Below are 25,317 nucleotides of genomic sequence, written 5' to 3' on the forward strand. Positions count from 1 at the left end.
ATATGATTAAGTGATTGTACCAACTGTGATGTATGGATCGGAGTTGTGGGGAATGAAAGTGATGGAGACAGAAATTGAATGTGTTTGAGATGAAGTGTCTCAGGAGTATGGCTGGTGTATCTCGAGTTGATAGGGTTAGGAACGAAGTGGTGAGGGTGAGAACGGGTGTAAGAAATGAGTTAGCAGCTAGAGTGGATATGAGTGTGTTGAGGTGGTTTGGCCATGTTGAGAGAATGGAAAATGGCTGTCTGCTAAAGGTGATGATGAATGCAAGAGTTGATGGGAGAAGTACGAGAGGAAGGCCAAGGTTTGGGTGGATGGATGGAGTGAAGGAAGCTTTGGGTGATATGAGGATAGATGTGAGGCAAGAGAGCGTGCTAGAAATAGGAATGAATGGCGAGCGATTGTGACACAGTTCCGGTAGGCCCTGCTGCTTCCTCCGATGCCTTAGATGACCGCGGAGGTGGCAGCAGTAGGGGATTCAGCATTATGAAGCTTCATCAGTGGTGGATAATGTGGGAGGGTGGGCTGTGACACCCTAGCAGTACCAGCTGAACTCGGTTGAGTCCCTTGTTAGGCTGGGAGGAACGTAGAGAGTAGAGGTCCTCTTTTTGTTTTTGTTTCTTTGTTGATGTCGGCTACCCCCCAAAATTGGGGAAGGGCCTTGGTATATGTATGTATGTATAAATGAAATATTTATTTTAAAGTTGTTACTGTTCTTGAAATATTTCATTTTTCCGTTTCCTTTCCTCACAGGGCTGATTTCCCTGTTGGGGCCCTTGGGCTTATAGCATCCTGCTTTTCCATCTAGGGTTGTAGCTTAGCAAGTAATAATAATAATAATACTGTAAAATTCATCTTTATTATAGCCTTGTATTTCCTTACACTACACAGTATAAAATTTGTTATGACCTCCAGAGTAAAATACTATATTCGGATCACCAGCTTTTGAAGAAACTTACGAGCTAGATCAGAGAGAGACCACCCAAAGACAAATTCACAGCAAACTCTATAAACTAATAAGAAAGGAAGGTTGAAAAAGGAGCCGACTTATGACAACTCAAAAACTTAAAACATGTTAAAATTATGAACAGGACTTTGAACTATCAACAGGAGCTTCATTAATTATGTACAATAGAGTAAATGTAGGACTAAACATAAAAAACTCCTTCTGGACTTCATAATAAAAGCTCTCTTGTTATTATTTTACATGTAGGACCAAACAATTCTTGTAGGAAGTACAAAAAGGACAATTATGTTTGGTTTTCCTCATTATGACTGACACCAATCTTAGAGATTCTATATACAGTAATCATCTAAGTCATACAAATATTTCTTTATTAATGATACTTGTACTTTCAGTATTTAAATGTACCAAAAATGACTAAACATGAAGAAAACCAAGCATCTTGAAAATTAAATTGACCCATTTCATCAAATCACATGAACAAACATGGAATGGAAAAATACAAAATCAACCATAACAAAGTATTGAGAAAAGACTAAGAAGATTATTTCAACAAAACAAGGTATGGTAAATAAAATATTCTCCCTAACCGTGAACATAAAATCATTATTACATACAGACAAATATTGTTCTTCAACAAACGACAAGGTAATTCGAGACATTGGTTCACAGGTGATTTAGGATGAACTGGAAATAAATTTAAATTCCAATACTACAACTACCTAAGCACTAAAACTTTCCTAATACTGTCTCTACCAGGAGTATTCTACCTCAACTGTAACCACACTTCTCGAAGTAGTTGCAAAATGCGTCGTTTCTGAACATTACAAAAATAGTCTTTTTTTTTCTTATTCAAAGCAGATTAAAATCTACTCCCCAATTACAAAGAAAAATTAATAACAGAAATCAAAGGTATCCTCAGAAATGAGGCAAATGTATTCTTATCACATGATACATTTCCTTTTACTTTTGTATTTTTCTTTAATACTTTTGTTCACAAAACTGACAGATGAATAATACAATACCACACAAATCAAATGCAACTTCGACTCTACTAAAACAATCTCTGATAAACTGAAGCCAAATCCAGCATTCCCTAACTACCTGTGAACATCTGCAGAGTACCAGTTAAAACATTTTAATAAACAACAAAAGAATACTGTTAAGTATAGACAATCCTCTGACTGGGCTACGTTAAAAATGAAATACTTTAATTACGTATTCCACCGTTAACCCCATACTTCGAAGAAAAAACACAACTTATGTCAAGGTATAATACACGTGCACATAAGGGATTTTCACATCACTGTTACTTTGCCAGTGGCACCATCATACAAATACATTTGAGCAGAACAATGAGACCAATAGTTTCCAAATTTAAAAAATTCTAGATAAGCTCACCGAAATCTTTTCTTGCCATCGTAAAACCACTATTCTAGATCGTATATCGTATGTAACTAGTAAATAAAATTTGCAGCCAATATAAAATTTCATTTCAATCACCCAAGAGAGAGCGAGAGATATTAAAAACAAATTATTTGATGGCTTTAACACATATAAAAGGGTGGGAAAGCAGTATACTGTAGTAGCATCATAGTAAAAGGGTTTGCAATATATCATAGTTATTATCATAATAAAGACCAGTATTGACTATGTAGACTTTTCACGTGTGTAAAACAGACTAAAATTATAAGTTATTGAGACGTGAATGGTAGTACTGTACTCTCAAAATGAACTGGGGAAATAGTCATCCTTGTGTGACTTCAGGTAGGGAACTACTTAAACCAGTCACACGTGGAAAGGAAAAGACATCAACACGTTAAGTAATTTTACCTAAAAGAACTACCTTCACTGAATATATTTAATGATGCACAGCAAAATCTTTGTTTTTTTTTTTCAAATGATGCTATAAAAAGCTGTACTGTAGGTTAGTGATGAAAATACTTTAAATTTTTCAAATGAAAATTACAGAAATATAGAGAATTTGAGTTTTTTAATGTACTTCTGGCACTTGCTGTGGTTCTGGTTTAGCATCGGCAGCTTTTACACTTTCAATGGCTCCTTTCTCTTTCTCACTTGCCTCTTCCCCGACAGCAGCTTCAAGGGCTTGACGGGCTAACTCCTCAACTGCTTTGAATGGACTTTCACTAGGGTCATTCTGAAAATAAAATTGAAATTAGTCAGATACTCTTTTAAAATATGGCAAAATATCGAAATACTAGTGTAGCATAATTATAAGAGAGCAATTATTATTATTAATTGCTAAGCTACAACCCTAGTTGGAAAAGCAGGATGCTATAAGCCCAGGCGCCCTAACAGGGAAAATAGCCTAGTGAGGAAAGGAAACAAGGAAAAATAAACTATTTTAAGAACAGTAACTAACATTAAAAAAAATATTTCCTATGTAAACAATAAATACTTTAACAAAACAAGAGGAAGAGAAATTAGAATAGTGTCCCCGAGTGTACCCTCAAGCAAGAGAACTCTAACCCAAGACAGTGAAAGACCACGGTAAAGAGGCTATGGCACTACTGAAGATTAGAGAACAATGGTTTGATTTTGGAGTGTCCTCCTAGAATAGCTGCTTACCATAGCTAAAGTCTCTCGTCTACCCTTACCAAGATGAAAGTAGCCACTGAACAATTAGTGAAGTAGTTAACCCCTTGGATGAAGAATAATGGTTTGGTAATCTCAGTGTTGTCACATGTATGAGGAGAGAGGAGAATATGTAAAGAATATGCCAAACTATTCGGTGTATGTGTAGGCAAGGGGAAAAAACTGTAACCAGAGAGAAGGATCCAATGTAGTACTGTCTGGCCAGTCAAAGAACCCCATAATTCTCTAGCAGTAGTATCTAAATGGGTGGCTGGTGGCCTGGCCAACCTACACCTATTAGGCAAGACTAATTCTGGCAAAAGCTATAAAATAAGAATAGATTTAACCATACTGTACTTTGGAAAGACTTGCAACTTTTCATAAAAAGTGAAAAAAAATGTTTCTTGATAGAAAGCTACAAGGACCACATAGTTTTCTCTGAAATCTACAGTGATCCCCCCAAAACCCCATCCTTAGCTCACAAGATTGTGAGGTTGCAGACACTATAGAGAAACTATTGAAATTGAGCAGGACTTGAACCCCAGTCCGGTAGATGCCAGCAAGAATGTTTCCAACAGCCCACCACAACCCTACATAGTTAAATAATTTAGTGTGTCCATCCCATGGATCCCTCAGAACACCTAAAGGCAAGCCCAAGAAATTGTGGGAACACTGATGCAGTAAATGAAGACAACCCTAATGGACCTTAAGGAAGAGAGCACAGGACAGGATACTGTGGAATAGAGGAAAGACCCTTGACTATAGTAAATTTACTTTCGCGAGGCAGATTTGCACCAACTCGCAGGGGTGCCCTTTTAACTCGGGAAGTTTCCTAATAGCTGATTGGTCGGAAATATTTTTGTCCGAATACCAATAATTTTTAAATAATTACCAAGTAATGTGAATTGAAACTTATTCACTAACCTAAATTTCTCCCCCAGATATAGGTTTTGTCAATAAATAATGTTAACAAATAAATATATTATGAAATAGTGATGGTTTGAGGATACTGCAGTGTTGCATAAATTGCACAAAAATCACAAACTAATTTATAATTTCACTGCCGAGTTACAATCGCAATACCCCAACTTCTCCATTCCATTCCCTCTTCGGTGTTTGACAGTAGAATGCTCCTTTTACACAGGACCCACTCTAAGTGGGTCCTAGTTTTACCTAACCGCTATTTTCACCAATAACGAATTTATTAATTCCATGTTTTTATAGATTCTGGTATTCAAAGAAAGTTTATAACAACATGCTTTTCTTATGCTTAGTGTAATTTATCCCAATTTGAGTTAAAATAGGGGAAAGTTACAAAATTAGGCAGTGTGCATCAGAAAACAAGCTCCTGTTGTTAACTTCGGCACGTTATTAAATTTAGACTCGCCATCACAAAACTTTTATCTCTTTATTCGTTCACATTATTTATTGCCAAACCTATATCTTAGGGAGAAATTTAGGTTTGTACTTAAAGTTTTGGTTCACATTACTTGGTAATTATTTAAAAACAATGATGGTATTCGGACAAACGCACTTCAAACCAATCAGCATTTAGGAAACTTTTCAGAGTTAAAAGGTCACCCGTGCAAATCTGCAATTCTGCCTCACTAAAATACATACATATACAAAGGCACTTCCCCCAATTGTGGGGGGGGGGGGTAAGCCGACATCAACAAATGAAACAAAAAACAAAAAAGGGAACCTCTACTCTCTACGTTCCTCCCAGCCTAACAAGGGACTCAACCAGTTCAGCTGGTACTGCTAGGGTGCCACAGCCCACCCTCCCCTTTTATCCACCACAGATGAAGCTTCATAACACTGGATCCCCTACTGCTGCTACCTCCGCGGTCATCTAAGGCATCGGAGGAAGCAGCAGGGCCTACCGGAACTGCGTCACAATCGCTCGCCATCCGTTCATATTTCTAGCACGCTCTCTCACATCTATCCTCCTATCACCCAGAGCTTCCTGCACTCCATCCATCCACCCAAACCTTGGGCTTCCTCTTGTACTTCTCCTATCAACTCTTGCATTCATCACCTTCTTTAGCAGACAGCCATTTTCCATTCTCTCAACATGGCCAAACCACCTCAACACATTCATATCCACTCTAGCTGCTAACTCATTTCTTACACCCGTTCTCACTCTCACCACTTTGTTCCTAACCCTATCTACTCGAGATACACCAGCCATACTCCTTAGACACTTCATCTCAAACACATTCAATTTCTGTCTATTCCCCACAACTCCGATCCCTACATCACAGTTGGTACAATCACTTTCTCATATAGAACTCTCTTTACATTCATGCCCAACCCTCTATTTTTTACTACTCCCTTAAATGCCCCCAACACTTTGCAACCTTCATTCACTCTCTGACGTACATCTGCTTCCACTCCACCATTTGCTGTAACAACAGACCCCAAGTACTTAAACTGATCCACCTCCTCAAGTAACTCTCCATTCAACATGACATTCAACCTTGCACCACCTTCCCTTCTCGTACATCTCATAACCTTACTCTTACCCAAATTAACTCTCAACTTCCTTCTCTCACACACTTTTCCAAATTCTGTCACTAATCGGCCAAGCTTCTCTTCCGTGTCTGCAACCAGTACAGTATCATCCACAAACAACAACTGATTTACCTCCCATTCATGGTCATTCTCGTCTACCAGTTTTAATCCTCGTCCAAGCACTCGAGCATTCACCTCTCTCACCACTCCATCAACATACAAGTTAAACAACCACGGTGACACCACACATCCCTGTCTCAGCCCAACTCTCACCGGAAACCAATCACTCGCTTCATTTCCTATCCTAACACATGCTTTACTACCTTTGTAGAAACTTTTCACTGCTTGCAACAACTTTCCACCAACTCCATATATATATAACCTCATCACATTCCACATTGCTTCCCTATCAACTCTATCATACGCTTTTTCCAGATCCATAAACGCAACATACACCTCCTTACCTTTTGCTAAATATTTCTCGCATATCTGCCTTACTGTAAAAATCCGATTCATACAACTCCTACCTCTTCTAAAACCACCCTGTATTTTTAAGATTGCATTCTCTGTTTTATCCTTGATCCTATTAAGTCATTACTCTACCATACACTTTTCCAACTACCCTTAACAAACTAATACCTCTTGAATTACAACACTCATGCACATCTCCCTTACCCTTATATAGTGGTACAATACATGCACAACCATTGGACAACACAAAACACATATTAAACAATCTCACCAACCATTCAAGTACAGTCACACCCCCTTCCTTCAACACCTCAGCTCTCACACCATCCATACCAGACGCTTTTCCTACTCTCGTTTCATCTAGTGCTCTCCTCACTTCATCTATTGTAATCTCTCTCATTCTCATCTCCCATCACTGGCACCTCAACACCTGCAACAGCAATTATATCTGCCTCCCTATTATCCTCAACATTCAGTACACTTTCAAAATATTCCACCCATCTTTTCCTTGTCTCCTCTCCTTTTAACAACCTTCCATTTCCAAATTTCACTGTCTCCTCAATTCTTGAGCCAGCCCTCCTTACTCTCTTCACTTCTTTCCAAAACTTATTCTCTTCATATGAATGACCCAATCCCTGACCCCACCTCAGGTCAGCTGCCCTCTTTGCCTCACGTACCTAAATTCATGTCTTAACCCATACCGCCAGTAAGGAGTAGATGTCTTTAGGTAGAACGTACCCGAGATGCATGTGTTGGAACTCAAAAGGATTTTAATACAGTCAGTATTAGTGTATGTGGAAGACATGTTTGATACATGAAAAGAGTATTTTACCTACTTGTGCATGTGTGCTACTGAAAATGTATTAGGCAGGTAGAGAATTTTCTGCAGGGAGCTCATTCACATAAAAGACGATTGTAGCCGAGGCTCTCGGCTCACTTTATTAGGGTAAAGCCTACGCTGTAGACATATATTCATTATGTTAAGAAAAGGCAAAAAATTCCAACAGCACCTTACCTGGTAAATATATAAAATAAGGGCAATAATAAGTCCGAGGAACAACAACTTGACAAGTAACCGCACAATCAGGGACATCTTGCTTTTTCTGTCCAGTTCTTGTTCCTCCTCCTCTTCTGTAGATACCTTTGAAGGAGTATCATCAGTTGAACCTATCAACCCACTAAAAAGAAATAAATTTCTATTAACCATAATTTTTCACAGGAATAAATTCAAAATATTCAACACAATTGAACTTATAACCTTCCCCTTAAAGCATGCAAGCATAATGCCAACCTACATATTAAGAGAACTATATCATCCACAAATACTTTTCTTTATATCAAATCTCTTCACAACAGAAAAGCTATAAATCCTGTATCTAACAATGTTAAAATATATAAAAAAAAATTATTACTTTGCAATTTGATCCTTGTTCATTTATTTATGAAATTTATGGTGGTTTATATTATAACAGTAATGTAAGAAAAATTGTTTGAACTTAATATGTAATTATAAAAAAAGCAGATTAGGGGGTAAATAAAAACAAAAAGTGAGTAAGACAATTTTTTTCAAGTATTTTCTATTTTTCCTAACTATACAATCCTGGAATATGGGAGTTAAAATCTTTAAACAATATATAAACTACTGGCAATCAATTTACCTGCCGGCAGAGGGGAGGCAGCAGTGTCCCCACACCCCACCCGCTGGCCCACAGCACGCATTTTTTTATTCCAGCCGGGACTTACTTGAGGGTTAGTGTTGGCAGGAAAACTTGGGTAAAGAACTCAGGTTTGACAAAACTTATCATTTGTTCCTACACAAATACAAACCATTGTTATTTACTATAGGAATCCTTTGGTGGGAGGAAGTCCTATCCAACTGGCTAGAACTTGGCCCAGGAACTGGAGATTGATGCATAAAATACTGAAGAATGAATGTTCCTTACACCTTGTGGACCATCTGTATGCATGGGGGCTAATGGCCACTGCCTAAAGTAATTGTACTTGAGCTAGCATCCTGTGTATTTCAAGGCTTATGAAAGTTACGAGTTGTCAAAGCTACTGTAGAGGGCCATTTTATGAACTACAAGATTTGTCTGGATACTTCACCCTTCACATCACAAGAAGAGTGGGAACAAGGCTTCTCCATGGTTACACAAACAGTACCTGAAAGCACAGTGATCTTAGCTTAATTATAGATCAAGTCCAACTGGCAAGGCTGTACCCCCAAGAGGAAAGATAAGGAAAAAAAAACTAGCAGCTATTATAGGTCCTAACGAGAACGTGTACATGGATCTGCTAGTCACATTCTGCAGGTAATGGGCTGTGAAGGTGGTCTCTTCTCTGATCACCTGCCTGAAGAACCTATGTTAGAGGCTTTAACCTGTACCTCAGACTCCGAAGGAGATGATAGCAAACGGATGACTACCCTCAACCAGATGGCATTGGTGTTCCTCAAAATCTTTTTATTATTCCTTCCCATGACACTGAAGAGATGTTGCAGATGAGGTTTGGCTAACATGGACACATTTGAGGTAGCACCTCAATGACCTTTCACCACATAGCAACAGTCTATCAGGTTCCTAGGCATCTCTTGAAAACTTACAACGCTTAAAGATAAAAATTTTGGGTCTTGCAGAAGTAAAACAAGTCAGCAATCAACAGAACAGAGGCTCCGAGAATAGAGACCTGTTTCACATTAACCAAAGAAAATGGCCCACTTTGCCTAGTACTGTAGACCAAAGTAGAGGATTTGCTGATATCCGGATATCAGATGTCCTCTCTCGAGAAAACCCTCTCTCTAAAGAATGCTAGATAACCTCCATGTGTGAAGCTGTAGCAACTTCGCTGCTACGTGTAAAATCCAGATGTATTTGACGTAGGTGGTCTGAGAGATGGAGAACTTCTCTTGAAATGTTTGTAACAAGCAGCGGGATGAATTGGGCTGAGAGCCATAAAGTTGGCTTCTGCCCACTTATTGGTCATTATTGCTAGATGACAAAGTTCAAGAAAGATTGTCTCTCCTTGCTTGCGAATGTAGGAAACCATGTGTTGATGCTCATCAACACATGGAATATGCGTTCAGAAGAGAACATTTCCTGAAAGGCCAACCAGGCTGCCTTCACTTCCAACATGAAACATGCTTGGTGGTCTCTAGCTGACCAAGCTCTTGATATCATGCAATATCCTAGGCGAGCCTTCGAACCTTCCTTGAATGTGTGAAAAAAGAAAAAAAAGATATTCTCAGAGGATAGAGGTTAGAGGATCGTCCTGATGTTGAGACCACGATTTCAGCTGCCATTGCAAAGATCAACAAAAGCGGAGTAGGCCTCCAGAACCCAAATGCTCTATTGATGTCAGGTAGCCGAGGATCCACCACTGATGAGCTGGCAGATGAGACTGACATGGGAAGGGAAGGGCTACCTCTTGCAGGGGCAAGATTCTGTTCTTTTGAATGGTGTCTATACCCATCCCTCTGTAACTCAACCTACGAATGGGGATGAGAACAGACTTCTCTTGATTTAGTCAAGATCCCTGTCCCAAAGGACTAGAAGGCTTTCTTTTGATTTTGAAAGAATCAACCAGTTGGGTAAAGGTGCAATTTAATCCCACAGGCGACAGCTCAAGCCAATAAAAATTTGAACTCTCTTAATGCTAGTGGATACACTGAAAAAGAGGACTTTGAATTGTAAAACATTCTGGTTGACCACTATTTGAAGGTATTTCCAGGAAGATGGATGAACTGGTATCTGGAAATAGGGGTCCTTGGGGTCCAACATTTTCAGGATGCTCCCTGGTCTTATTGCTGGGAAAACTGGCAGGTGTTTCCATTCTGAAAGCGGTCTGTTGAGTGTACACATACAAGGCCGAGAGATTGATGAAGTGTCTCCCGCCTCCAGAGATCTGTCCTCAACTTCCTACAGCATGATATCTTGTTGAAGAGCAAGATCTCTTTGCGACCCCTGGTGATAAAATGAATATGTTACCAGAGGATGAATCAGAGGGGGAGAGCTGATGAAAGGGAGAGGAAATCCTGAGCATACGACCTGAACTGTCCAGTCCTCAGCCCCAGGAAGTCACCACCACCTCCTCCAATTCCTTTGTAGGCATCCCCAACTGGTGGTAAATTGGGGGATCCCCTGTCCTAACGCAGACACCTACTTCTACACCTTCCTTGGCTACAACCTTGAATCTACAAGAGGGGAACGGCTGCCAACTTCTTGAGGAGACTGCTGAGGTTTCAGTCCTCCTCTCTCAACCTTCTTAGGTTGAACTGGCTGTCCCAATGACTTGGGAGTGTTCTGAAGTTGTGTTGTGGTGCTCTAAAGGATTAGGCTCTGCATTAAGGAGTCCCGAGTCTCCTTCCTTGAGTTCTCTGTAATTGACGCTACCTCTTCTGGTGGAAATAGGAAAGCAGTTTTAAGCAGAGTTACGGAAGTCTAGTCTTTCGGTGATCAATCGAAGTCACAGCTTCCAGACACTTTAAAAATAAGTTAGATAAGATCATAAGAACTAAATGCTTGGACTAAATCACTCTACCAAACAGCCAAAATCCTTGTAACAAACACACATACAACATCAATGCCTCTCATAAAGCTATCAGAGATCTTCGGCAGTATCCTAGGGCATACCCGCATAATAGGCATGATGCAAGAAAAACACACAAACACGCAGAAAAGTAAAGGCAAAATTATAAAAAAAATACTGCTATAAAAATTCCAGTCAGAAAGTGAGGATACACACTCTCCAATGGCTGAAATGAAAGAGTTGAATGTGGGTTGTCAAGTAAGGGGGGGGGGGGTTTGCCTCTGCTACCGGCAGGTAAACTACCTGCCAGTTGTTTACACTTCAGTAAGTTTTTAATAGATATATTTCAGCTTTCCTATTATCATTCTTCTATAGTAAATAACAATGGTTTGTATTTGTGTAGGAAAATTTATATAAATAAAACTTTGTAGAAACATTTAATTGGATGGGTCTAAATACCTAAATGAATGGGCTAGAAAAAATAAGGACTAGAAGTGCTACGGAAAAAAAACATGAAACTTTTAAAATTCAAGATAGGGCAAAATAATTTACCTTCTTCCATTGTTCACATTCCGGAAAATAGTGCTCTCATATTTTGTGGTAGTGGTGGTTGAAGTAACAGACCGCAAACTGCGACGCGGAGAGGGAGTGTGTTTATCAGGGTCGTATAAAATATCTCCCTTTTCCCTTTCTCCCGCTAAAATGGAAAACCATGATTAGCACAACTTGTAACATTCTAAAATGATTAAATACAAAAATCATTATTAATCTTGTAACACTTGCCTACAAATAGAATAGAAAATAAAGAATTTCAGATAAAATTACAGAAAAGTATATCTGATCTCTTCATACTACTGTAAATGCAGCTTCAGCAGTATCCCCATTTCCTTCATGTCATCAAGTGTAGGAATCTAATATATTTCACTTAATATGTTGAACATAGGATTTTTCAAGACTACAACTTTGTAGGGCTGCCAAAGCATATCTAGTCACTGAAAATAAAATTCTTGCGACAGCTTGTTGAGAATAATTTTAACTGCTGGCCATATTGCAGACATCTACTTAAAAATAAAAGCACTGTTACAAAGATAGCTGTGATTTTATGAAAAGTCAATCTCAACGGACCTGACATGACTAAAGTGGCAAATAGAATAATTATCTTGATCAAAGAAAAGGTTCTTAAAAACCTGCTTTCTTAACTGGCCCCTAGACATACTGTCTGGATTTGTTACTACTAAGACACCTTATCATCTTCAGGTAGTAGCAATGTAGAGATCGTTTTCATTGATCGTGTCCGTCTTATATGTAATTTCTTGAACGTTTGGAATGTCTTGATTTCATTGTCTTCTGCCTATGTAAAACTGTCCAAAAATTAAAAAGGCAGCCTCCAACTCAAAGTGGATGTTTCTTCTCCCATCATCTGTTCACCAAGAAGTGCCTTCAAAATTGTGATGTGCACCAGTTTACAGGATTCTGGAGGGTTTGGAAACTAAGGGACTCTTGCTACCTAGTGATCTCATTACGTCTAACATAAGTACTCTGTACTTTATCAGCGCCTACAACCGAGATGCTGTAAACTAAAACATAATGGATGAGTTACTGCTACAACTTTGGCAGGAGGTCTTGGCTGATAACATAACTTATGGTGGTATACAGTACTTAAATTTGAATGTCAAACCATGGTTATTCTTCTTTTCCATCTTTATTCCCACATACAACCTGCAGGAACGAGAATGACCATGAATGGGAGGTAAATCAGTTGTTGTTTGCGAATGATACTGTACTGGTTGCGGTCGCAGAAGAGAAGCTTGGCCGATTAGTGACAGAATTTGAAAGGGTGTGTGAAAGAAGGAAGTTGAGAGTTAATGTGGGTAAAAGTAAGATTATGAGATGTACAAGAAGGGAAGGTGGTGCGAGGTCGAATGTCATTTTGAATGGAGTGTTACTTGAGGAGGTGGATCAGTTCAAGTACTTGGGGTCTGTTGTTGCAGCAAATGGTGGAGGGGAAGCAGATGTACGTCAGAGAGTGAATGAAAGATGCAAAGTGTTGGGGGCAGTTAAGGGAGTAGTAAACAATAGAGGGTTGGGCACGAATGTAAAGAGAGTTCTGTATGAGAAAGTGATTGTACCAACTGTGATGTATGGATCTGGGTTGTGGGGAATGAAAGTGACGGAGACAGAAATTGAATTTGTTTGAGATTAAGAGTCTAAGGAGTATGGCTGGTGTATCTCGAGTAGATAGGGTTAGGAACAAAGTAGTGAGGGTGAGAACGGGTATAAGAAATGAGTTAGCAGCTAGAGTGGATATGAATGTGTTGAGGTGGTTTGGCCATGTTGAGAGAATGGAAAATGGCTGTCTGCTAAAGAAGGTGACGAATGCAAGAGTTGATAGGAGAAGTACAAGAGGAAGGCCAAGGTTTGGGTGGATGGATGGAGTGAAGGAAGCTCTGGGTGATAGGAGGATAGATGTGAGAGGGGCAAGAGCGCGTGCTAGAAATAGGAACGAATGGCGAGCGATTGTGATGCAGTTCCGGTAGGCCCTGCTGCTTCCTCCGGTGCCTTGGTTGACCGCAGAGGTAGCAGCAGTAGGGGATTTAGCGTTATGAAGCTTCATCTGTGGTGGATAATGGGGAGGGTGGGCTGTGGCACCCTAGCAGTACCAGCCGAACTTGGTTGAGTCCCTTGTCAGGCTGGGAGAAATGTACAGAGGAGAAGTCCCCTTTTTTTTTTTCATTTGTTTGATGTCAGCTACCCCCAAAAATTGGGGGAAATGCCTTGGTATATTTATGTATGTACAATCTGCAGAAGCTATCAGTTGTACCAAATTCAGGGACATATAACAGTTGTAGCTAGGCCAAACAGGAAACACAGGTATTCTGAAGGTTCAAAGACTTGAGGGGAACCGCCTTACCTGACGAACTAGTGCACCTAGCTCCAATTTGCCCTCCCAAAGGGAAGTTAACAGAATATACTCCTCTAGCAAGTTGAGGTACAAATTAAAAAATGAGGCTTGGAAATTGACTTTACACCTCATATCATCTTGTCCCAAATTACCAGCCTCCCCTCATTGTCCTAGGCACTGGAAATCTTGCTGATACTGTAGTGTATATTACTGTAACATATGTAACAATTATCACTACAAACTTCAAACTCAATAACTGCGGTAATGTTCCTGACTTGTGAACGCCATACAGTACTAGGGTTTGAGTCCCGCTCAAGCTCCTTTAGTCACTGCAACCTCACCATCCTTGTGAGCTAAGGATGGGGGTTTTGGGGTAGCCTATAGGTTTATCTGCTGAGTAATCAGCAGCTATTGCCTCACCCTCCTTGGTCCTAACTTGGGTGGAGGGGGCTTGGGCACTGATATGTACATATGGTCAGTCTAGAGACTGACCATATGTACAATACATCGTTCTGCTTGATAGGGCAATGTCATTGTCCCTTGCCTTTGTCATTCATGAACCTTTAAAACATATAGCTTATATTCACTATAGCTTATAACTACTATAAAGTACGGTAATTCATATACCTGTACAGTACTGCACTTTATAGTAGTTAATAAAACAATAATATACAATGAATACACCAACAAAATAAAAATTAAAGTAAAAAGTAACAGAACAACACCAATAATCGTTTACGTATAAAGTTCTACGCAGTAAGTCTGAAGCACGATGCAACTCTTGAGCCGTCGAATGTTTGGCATAAGGTAGCATATTGTACATATCACATTTTATACTAAAATCACTATAAACAAACTGGATATGTACAGGATTTTTAAGTCACAACTTGATTCAGCACAAAAAGAACTGAAGGAGATACACTCGTGAGGAAAGAAGAGGCAAGACGGAGGCAGATTCAGCAAAGGATGGGGGTGTTGTGCTCTGTGGAAAGGATAACAGCATGAAACATTCCAGGTGCAAAGGGGCGCAGTCGGTTTGAAATATTCAGGCTGTGAAAGTACTTATTGCGAACCCGTGATTATGTAATTTTTTATTTCAAATAGGTTACACTGTACAATACTGTTCTCTGTTTCGCAAATCACTACATCAGTGAATAACGAGGACCGACTGTACTTCTTTGAAGCTAGATGGATAGGGGTCTGGAAGTACAGTATGTCTTTTAGATCCCCAGTGATCAAATGGTTTGGCCTGCACATGTAGGAAGCTAGGTACTGAGCTTCCCTGATTAGCCAGCCTGTAGACTCGTGGAGTCTCTGGAAACCACAATAACAAAATATTGGGTAGCAGGTGTTATGCGTGATTAACTGCAAGCTCCACAGAGCAGAGTCCTCTGGTGACCATTTGCTCTTGAAACAAATAAGGATCACGACACACCAGTCTCCCCTGCTCTACCTGGCGAGTCATATCAAGAGATTCATGGAGTCTCTGACAAGTTACACTGGCACTTACGAGTAACCTGCTTGCGAGGGTGACTTACCAGTACCCAAAGCGTCACCCAGCTCAGAGGGGCGAGGATAGGGATGTCTATCCTGGAATTGAGCAAGCTCAGCAAGCACACTAGCTCTGAGAGGAGAGCGTGCTGTGGGAGCACTCAAGTGAGCACTACCCTACATATCCTTGGATGGAAGAGGATCTGATGACACCCAAGGTGTTAGCTCAACCTTCTTTGGTCAAGAGTCAGTCTCCAACCTTAGACTGAATGGACAAGAGATGGCAACAAGGTCGGGGCCTACAGGTCAACCAGCAAAGGATGACATGCCAAAGGGTAGAAGGGCACTACAAGAGACCACTCTGAGAAAGTAAATAATACACCGGTGCCTTGCCTGTTAGAGCCCATGGGAAGTAGATGCATTTCCTATAATAATGCAGCAAAACCTGAACAGGTAGTGTAGCATTCATTTACCTTTTGCCTACTAACTAACCAGCTTTTTTGCTTCCTGATAGAATAGGGGGTTAGAAGTGTTACTTCCCAAGGCAGGCAGGTGAGGGTATGCGACAGATCTGTAATTATGTAACCGATAGCGATCAGGAAAGCATTTGGTGGCAAATAACCACAGACAAAGAGCTTCAGTATATTAAATAGATAGACAATAACAAACACAGGTGTTAACATTCTGAAAATGTTTGCATCATTAGTTGCCTGTAACCATTCCCAAGATTTTCGCATCTCGGTCTTGTTCCGTTTGTTTACCAAGAGCACGAGCGGAAAAAGTTAAAAATAGCAATCAATTATTGTTCAGGAAGAAAACTGAACAGTGCGCAATTTTGTAGATTCTTCGTCCCTGATGTTACGTTAAAGTTACAAAACTAATTGGCTTATTTTTTCATGTATGTTAATGTAAAAATAAAAATTAATTTTTATGTTAAAGCAATTGTAACTCAAAATATCATTGTGTTCTGGAACGGGAGTTCTAGAAACCTCTCATGACTGCTGTACTTCAGCACCAGCCGTCTGATGAACGCGAGCTCAACATGATAATTCGAGAGTGGGTTCCTGGTGCGTCGCTATTGCATAATGTTAGCCTTGAATGCTCCAGAATTCTCTAAGAGTATTTGTCTTGAGAGAGAGAGAGAGAGAGAGAGAGAGAGAGAGAGAGAGAGAGAGAGAGAGAGAGAGAGAGAGAGAGAGAGAGAGAGAGAGAGAGAGAGAGAGAGAGAGAGGAGAGAGAGAGAGAGAGAGAGAGCACAACACTGCTCGTGTTTGTTGACTTTCTTCCGCTACACCCTGTGACTGAATATTAGTGACTACACACAGAGATAAAGTATCTTGAAGACGACAAAGATTGAAACAACATTCATCATAAGAAGCAGAAGCCATAATTCTTCGTGTCAACATTTTGTATTTGAAACTATTCAACGACATCTGTTCCTAGCCGTATAGAAGTTTGAAAAGTCAACTTGTCCTGCTTTGTAAAAAACTTTGTACAGTATACTTACTCAGTTTTGGTGTGCTAAGAGTATTTGGTGAATCTTGTGTAATGCTGTAAATATTGATGCTAAATCTTAAATAATAGTTTTTTCTGTTTGCTGGCTATTACTTTCATTTTGCTATTGTTTCATAAACTTTTCGAGTAGATTTTGCATAATCTCCATGGTCTACAATAGTTGAACGTAACATAGGAGTATCCATTAAAACTTCAGGGTAAGTCTTTAAACAAAAAGAAGGATCCCATTAGCTTTCGCTCGGTCGTCATCACCTAACTAACCACTTTCCTGAGGCAGATAACTTTAATGTACAAACAATAGCTTATACAAAAGCCTCTATGCATAAAGTTTTTCAAGAAAACCGAGCAAGTAAAGAAGCAAATAAAAAATTATGTGGGATCGATCTGCTGCAATGCTAAGGCTAGACAAACGCATAACCACTGAACTAGTGAGGAGCTGCGTTCTAATGTTTCTTTACCCTGGGAAGGCAAGTGCTTCATGCAAGCATACCAGAATATCAAAAATTTTAAGTAATTTTTATTTTTCCTAACATACTTACCGAGAACTACTTTCTTAGGAGTTACCTGTAATCTCTCTACCGACCAGTTTTGTGTAGGATACCCTAAAACCCGTTTTCTATGAAGCCCTACCTCGGACATTAGAGAATGTGCCCCGAGGGTAGGCTTTGCGCTAGGTCGATCACGCCAGTAAGTTCTATGATGCAGCACAATACTCGCAAGGGCAGAGAGGCACCCGGGGAAGGAAGGGAGGGCCATTACCCGAAAGTAGTTCTCGGTAAGTATGTTAGGCAAAATAAAAATTACTTAAAATTTTTGATTTGTTCCAACACAAATACTTACCTCGAACTACTTTCTTAGGAGACTTACACTTTAGGAGGCGGGAGTGCTTTTCTGACCTACAGACCCAGTAAGCGGAAGCCAAGAGGCCTAGGTATAATGGTATATACTAGAAAACGGACGAGAGGGTAACTACACAAAGAGCTCACGTGTGTCTAAGTACTCACCCTTTGAAAAACTTCTGATGTTGCATCCAGTAACGTAGTTGCTGAGAACGTGTTATCCAATGGTACAAGAGGGTTATCTCCGATGAGGATAGGGAAAAACTGGGAATAAGATGAAAGGAAACGAACCTGTGTCTCCCGGTTTGCTATCCGCGATTGAGCCTGGGGCTTTCACCGTTAAATCACTTGGAGAGCGGAGATGACTGTCCCAATGGAGAACCCGTCTAAGGACTTCCTCGAGTAGTCCTTGAGGTAATGGGCAGTAAAAGTCGACTGGTTAGACCAGGTACCTGCCCGAAGGATTTGACCCACTGCCATGTTTTTCTCAAAGGCTAAGGACGTGCTCAGACCTCTGATGTCATGAGGTCTGGGGACGCCTGGCACGGCCAGATCTTCTTCCTTGTAGGCCTTGGCAATAACTTGTCTCAACCAGAAGGAAATGGTGTTCTTGGATACTTGTTTCTTAGTAACACCCATGGAGACGAAGAGGCTCTTGATGCCTGGCCGGAGATGAGCCGTTCTTTCAAGGTATTTTCTAATGGCACGGACCGGGCACAATTTTAAATCCTCAGCATTACCCGTCTTAGGGATGGCTGGTATGGAGAAACCTTCGAACTTAGGATCCCAGACAGCTGGGTTCTGGGTCTTCGCCACAAAAGAAGGAACGAACTTGAAAGATATTTCTTTCCACCCCCTCGAATGAGAGACGTCATAAGAAAGCCCATGGATCTCTCCTACTCTCTTAGCAGAAGCCAAGGCTAGCAAGAAGACTGTCTTGAAAATGAGATCCCTGTCTAAGATATCTTTCAAAGTTTCGAAGGGGGGGGCCACTCAACATTTTCAGGACCTTAGCTAAGTCCCACTGAGGCACCCTAGCTGCTTGTGGGGGGCAGGACTGCTCGAAGCTCTTGACAAGCATCGAGATGTGCCTAGAGGAACCCAGGTCGATGCCCTTCAGGAGGAAGACTTGGCCCAAGGCGGCCCGTACCCCTTTTATGGCTGGGATTGACATTCCCATTTTGTCTCTGAGATATACCAGAAAATCCGCTATGTCTGGGACCGAGGCTTTGAGGGGTTTAATGTGCCTCGAAGCGCACCACTTCGTGAAGGAGGCCCACTTAGCTTGGTAGACCGCAGCTGAAGACCTTCTCAGGTATAGCGACATCCTCTTAGCAGTAGCTGATGAATACCCTTCCTTCTTCAGGAGTCGCTCGATAGTCTCCAGGCGTGAAGACGCAGAGACTGGGTTGTCGTGAAATCTGAGAAAATGTGGTTGGTGTAGAAGGTCTGACCTGTCGGGGAGTGGCCACGGAGGTTGACTCGCCAGGTCATTTAGGTCTGCGAACCACTCTCTCTCCGGCCACCAGGGCGCTACCAAAGTCATCCTTAAGTTTCGGGCCGTCCTTACTCTGTTGAGTACTTGCCTTATCAACGTGAAGGGGGGAAAAGCGTACACGTTTAGGTTGTCCCACCTGTGCTGAAAGGCATCCTCCAAGGCTGCCTTCGGATCTGGTACAGGAGAACAATATACGGGAAGTTGAGCGTTCAGTTTGGTTGCAAAGAGGTCCATCACCGGGGAACCCCAACGTTGGATGATGAGCTTGGCTACTTCTGGAAGGAGGGTCCACTCTGTCCCTACTATTTGGCCCACCCTGCTGAGACCGTCGGCCAGCACGTTCTTTTTCCCGGGGATGAACCTTGCTAATAACACAACCTGGTTCGTTTCTGCCCAATCTAGAATCTTTATGGTGAGATCGCACAACTCCCTTGACTTCAAACCTCCTTGCTTCTTTATGTACGCTACTACTGTGGCGTTGTCGCACATCAACGCCACAGTGTTTCCCCTTAGTAGATCTGCGAAGTGTAGGCACGCCTTCTGGACTGCCTTCAACTCTAGGACATTTATGTGTAGATCCCTTTCCCCGTCCATCCAGGTTCCTCTCGCTGTCTCGTCGAGGAGATGGGATCCCCATCCCTGGTTGGAGGCGTCTGTGAACAGCAGTAACTCAGGGGGGTCGTTCGCGAAGGGCATCCCCTTGAGCGAGTTCGACCGGCAATGCCAGCATTCCAGGGAGGCCCTCGTGTTTGGTAACTGGGATTAGTACTTGTTGCGAGTCCAGTTGGCACCAGAGGTTCTTCAGGTTCCATTGGACGGCTCTGAGTCTGATTCTCCCCTGGGGAACCAGTTTCTCCAACGACACCAGATGCCCTATTAGTATTTGCCAGTCCTTCGCTCTCCTGGGGCGCCCCGATAGGAACGGGCGAATGATCTCCATGAGATTGTTTATTCTGTCTTCTGAAGGGAAAGCTTTTCCCAGCAGGGGATCTAGCGTCATCCCCAAGTAGGTCATTCTGGTGGAGGGGGATAGGTTTGATTTTTCCGGGTTGATCACGATACCCAGATCCTTGCAAAACTGGAGAAGTTTCATCCCTTGCTCCTTCAAGAGGTCCTTCGAGGAGGAAAGAAGCAACCAGTCGTCCAGGTATCGGATGAGGCGAATGCCTCGTTCGTGAGCCCACACTGAGACCGTCGTGAAGACTCTCGTGAATACCTGGGGCGCTGTTGACAATCCGAAGCAAAGGGTCTTGAATTGCAGGACCTGGGAACCCCATTTCACCCGGAGAAACTTTCGACTCGAGGGGTGGACCGGAATTTGGAAGTAGGCGTCCTTGAGGTCTATGGTCATCATGTAATCTTTCTCCCTCAAGGACAGTAGGACTGACTTCGGACTGTCCATTTTGAAGTCTGTCTTCTTTATGAACTTGTTGAGAGCCGAAAGATCTATAACCGGCCTCCAGCAGGCTCCCGGTTGATGTCCTTCTGGTACATAGACCGTGCCCTGCGTCTTGAGCCCCTGGAGTAACTTAGAACTCTGAGTCTTGGGGGCTTTGGCATTACTTGCCACCACTCTATTCACGTATTACTGTCCCAGGACGAGATCCCGGGCTAGAGGAAGAGCCAGGGAGGTCTTAGGCTGGGTAAGGGCCTGCATCGACCGTATAAGGCTGGACCTCCAATAGTCCTCGTCGGTAGCTGCCGGTTCTTCTATTTTGTGATGCCTCCTGATAAGGCCAATCACTCTTCTATAGGCCGAGTCCTCCGTCGGGGAACCCTCCCTACCGTCAGCCGAAGCCTCGGCTTGAGCCCGGGGAGCCGGGTCACCGGGCACCTTGCTCTTGACACAACAGGCACTCCCCTGCCGAGGTACTGGTCTTCCCCGGCGGAGGCTTCCGCACCAGGGGCGGGGGTTAGCACAGGCATCGCCGACCCAGCGAGGACTAGTGTCCGCTCAAGTTCTTTAGGGGACGAGGACGCGGAACCCGTGGGCTGACCCGACAGCGGGAACCGTTCCTTCCGGTCCGAGGGCCGCACCAGCTGGGCTGGTTCGGCTAGGCTGCCCGTAAGGAAGCGCGGTTCCCCCCGCTGGGCGGGGTGAACCGGAGGCTTCGCGGTCTTATGCCTGCATGTAGAGTCCTTCTCGCGAATCTGCCTGCGAGGGTCATAACCGTGCTTGGAGGGCGGTCTCCTTGGCGAGAAATCCTTGGACCGCCGGTCCGGGGAACACCGTATCTCTGCCTTACGGGGTACGAAAACCCAGTCTCCATCGGGTGACCTACTCCTCCTGTGTTTTCTTCTTGGAGAACGGGAGCGCTTCCTGCTGTATCTGGAACGCGATCTTGAGCGGGAACGCCTGCTCCTGGACCGCTCCCTCCGACATCGAGGTTTCCTCCAGGCTTCTTCACCCGACGCGAAAGACTCCACTGAACAGCCCGACGTCACTGCACTTACCGTACGGCGGGCGGGTGCGGGGGACTTCGCGACTCGTTGCGTACCCGAGGTAGAAGGTTGCAGGAATTCTTCGGGAACTTCCGTGAGCGGTGTTGGGAACGAGGTATGGCGCCCAACACTAGGGAACCAGGAATCCAGGCCCTCTTCCATTCGCATAGGGGACCTACCTGGTGTCTTAGGAAGCTTCCACCCGAAAGCATCACTCCCTGCGGAACCTAACTTACCCTGGTTGTCGCCTCCTGCCGAAGAACCTGAAACACAGGCCCACGAAGGAGGCGAAGACACAGAAACAACGTTACTACCCCACAAGGGGTCATCAGAGTAAACGTGCCCCCCAAGCACAAGGGCAGAGTCTCCAGAGCACCCTGACACAGCACTACCGGGCTCCTCACTAGCCCGAGAAGGTCCCGCAATCCCCACTGCACATTCACCAGATTCCTGGGGAAGAACGCTCGGTTCTTTCCCCACGATGGACTTACCTCGGCCCCTACTCTGGGTAGGGGAAGGCGAGACAGAAGCCCCGTCGGTCCGTTCACTGGGCCGACGGTAGCGGCGAAGAAACACTAGCCTTCCTGGGCGAACGTTTCGACGATTTTCTCTTCTTCGTGCCGTAACGCACCCACTGGATATCACTCCAACCAACACACTCGGGGCACGTATCCGACGACGAACAAACTTTGCCCCTACAGGAAGAGCAAAGGGAGTGAGGGTCCACTTCAGGTTTGGAGAGGAACGCTCCACACGATTTACCGGCTCTAGGCCCAGGACAACGGCGGATTTGCTCCATAACACACAAACACAAGACACAGGAACGCAGGGAATCAAGGAATACACTGGGGAAGCAAAAGGGCGGAAAGTGAACACACAGGAACACAAGGGATAAGTACAAGTTACCACGCGGTAAACACGTGGGACACACGCGGCTCAACACAAAGGGTCGAGAGAGAACGAGAGCGACGTGGTGACACGTCGCGGCCAGAAAACTTACTGGCGTGATCGACCCAAGCGGACCTCGACCTAACGCAAAGCCTACCCTCGGGGCACATTCTCTAATGCCCGAGGTAGGGCTTCATAGAAAACGGGTTTTATGGTATCCTACACAAAACTCTGGTCGGTAGAGAGGAGATTACAGGTAACTCCTAAGAAAGCAGTTCGAGGTAAGTATTCGTGTTGGAACAAACTTATTTTCTTGTGCATTCATGAAGAGAAACATTACATATCTAAGGCAAATTGTGTTTTCTCAAAAGAACTGACTATTGATCTCTTTAGCAGTGGTAAGCAGATCTCCTAGGAGATTGATTGATTGAGTTTCTAGCATCCTGACATCTAAGGTCATTGACGCCGAATCTTCTAGGACACTCCAAAACCAAACTCTTGTTCTCTAGTCTTGGGTAGTGCCATAGCCTCTTTTCCATGGCCCTTCACTGCCTTGGATTTTAGAGTTTTCTTGCTTGAGGGTACACTCGGACACGCTGGTCTATCTTGTTTCTCTTCCTAGAAGTTTATACAGTACTCTAGTTTATTTATCAAAGATCTAATCTAATATTACTGTTCTTAAAATAATTTATTTTGAATATTTATTACTTCTCTTGTAGTTTGTTTATTTCCTTGTTTCCTTCCATAACTGACTATTTTTCCCTGTTGGAGCCCTTGGGCTTACAGCATCTTGATTTTCCAACACTGGTTATAACTTTGCTTGTAATAATATTGATAATAGCAAATGCTGAATAAACACGAAGGGTCGGCAAGCTTAGCAGAAAACGGAAGCATATCTCTCAAGTGAAAGAATAGCTTCCACTTGAGTGCAAACTGAGGTCACTGAGAAGTAGCTTATAAAGTGAACCTCCTAAGCAATTAGATCGCTGACCATGTCAGGCAATCGGATCGAGAAGCAACCGCTTCCAATAAGCAAGGCTGAAAACATTGAATCAATAGCACTTGCTAGGACCAGTGTTGCTTGCGTGGGACCGCCAACAGATCTGCGTACACAGACGGAAACAGTTTCTCAGAGGTTCTCTGATCCTGAGACATCAGGGAAGTATAACTATAAAGGGGGTTAAATGTGAGCCCTTGGACAACAGGTGCTCACTTTTTAGCCAACCTAAAGCGTTAATGGAGACATGATGTTAATAGTCTCCTACTCGAGGACAACATCCCCGAGACACTAATGCGTCATATAGAGAATAAATCCAAGACAAAGTTTTGTTTTTCTGAATCAAAATGAAGAAAGTATAAGTGAGGGGAATGCTTTCCCCACACCAATGATAACAACCGGAACAGTTGTTAACACCTCATTGAAAGTTTTTATAATCATATGACAGCTTGCACTGATTTATACTACATATAAAATGAAGGTTTGTACTTGTGTTAGAACAAATATTGCTATACTGTACTGCAATACAGTATATATACAGTATAAAAAAAAAATTATGACCATTGAAAATAGCCAAAATATAATTCACATGTACAACTAAGACACAAAAAGAGGCATGCATTACTTATCATGATCTTTCAAAAAAAAAAAAAAAAAAAAAAAAAAAAAAAAAAAAAAAAAATTCTTAAAAGTATTACATCAATGATCTTAAGAATGATATATAAGTTAAAAGTTATATAATTATATAGCATGTATACCAAAGACTTATAAATCGTGTCTCACAATCAAAGTGGTATACATTTCACAAAATAAATTCCCATACCTGAAGATAGCAAAATACGTTTGCGAATATCCGTAATATCAGAAGGTGGGGGACTTGCAGTATTTTCTACTTGACGGGTTACAACCATTTCCACTTTCTCTTTTTCTGCAAAAATGAGTCATTATTTTCTAACTTCTCTCAATACAGTATGAGAACACCATTCTACGAATAGTAAACGTGTTTAGTCTTAAATTTGCTTTGCATTTCTAAACAGTACAGTATTCTAAATAAATCAACAGTAATTTCTGGCAAAAATCACCTTACAAGTGAGATTGGATAACCATAAAATGAATTTTAACTGTTAAATATCAATGTAGACATGGTTTTATGAGAATACAGGAACAGAAAATAGCATTAAATTACACTTATCAAAATAGAGAACTGTACAGTACTGTAGTCAAAATTTGCTGTAGTTATCCAATAACAAAAAGGGGAAAGCAATATGAAAAAATATATTAACAGACTTTAACAAAATATGCAAGCTGAACACATTACTTGTAAAAGGAATAACTATGATTACCATTATCAATCATTAATGACTAATTTGTTTCAATGAAAGAAATATCAAAAACCTCTTGCTTGGTTACACTTTCTTTAAAGACAGGACTAGAAGGGTGCGAGATTTAGTCTCGGACCTTTGAAATACAATATGGTCATATATTCTGTTCTTTAAATTGCCTAGAGGCTCGCAACAAACAAAGGTAAAATGGATAAAAACTGAAAACGGCATTAAGAATGAAATTTCTATACAGCTACATGAATAGGGGTTATCATATCCTCAGAGGGTTAAAAAGAGGTGGTCAAGCCATTAAAGTTTTATGCTGCACTGGCTTCTTTAGTTTCAACATAAC

The 25,317-nt window shown here is 42.1% G+C and overlaps 1 protein-coding gene across 5 annotated transcripts in view; it reads right to left on the reverse strand.

The window, feature by feature from the left end:
* Positions 1-846: 846 nt before the first annotated feature.
* LOC137650207 (LEM protein 2-like) overlaps positions 847-25,317 on the reverse strand; it is a 62,264-nt gene continuing 37,793 nt past the window's right edge. For all 5 annotated transcript variants that reach the window (XM_068383400.1, XM_068383398.1, XM_068383395.1 and 2 more), the window contains exons 4-7: positions 24,467-24,571; positions 11,624-11,768; positions 7,563-7,725; positions 847-3,125 (exon numbers count right to left, since the gene is read on the reverse strand). In XM_068383400.1, the coding sequence (XP_068239501.1) occupies positions 2,961-3,125; positions 7,563-7,725; positions 11,624-11,768; positions 24,467-24,571 (578 nt within the window). In that variant the 3' untranslated portion in view covers positions 847-2,960. The remainder of the gene's footprint in view (positions 3,126-7,562; positions 7,726-11,623; positions 11,769-24,466; positions 24,572-25,317) is intronic.

The sequence above is a fragment of the Palaemon carinicauda genome, chromosome 11 (genome assembly GCF_036898095.1).
Source record: "Palaemon carinicauda isolate YSFRI2023 chromosome 11, ASM3689809v2, whole genome shotgun sequence".
Lineage (NCBI taxonomy): Eukaryota > Metazoa > Arthropoda > Malacostraca > Decapoda > Palaemonidae > Palaemon > Palaemon carinicauda.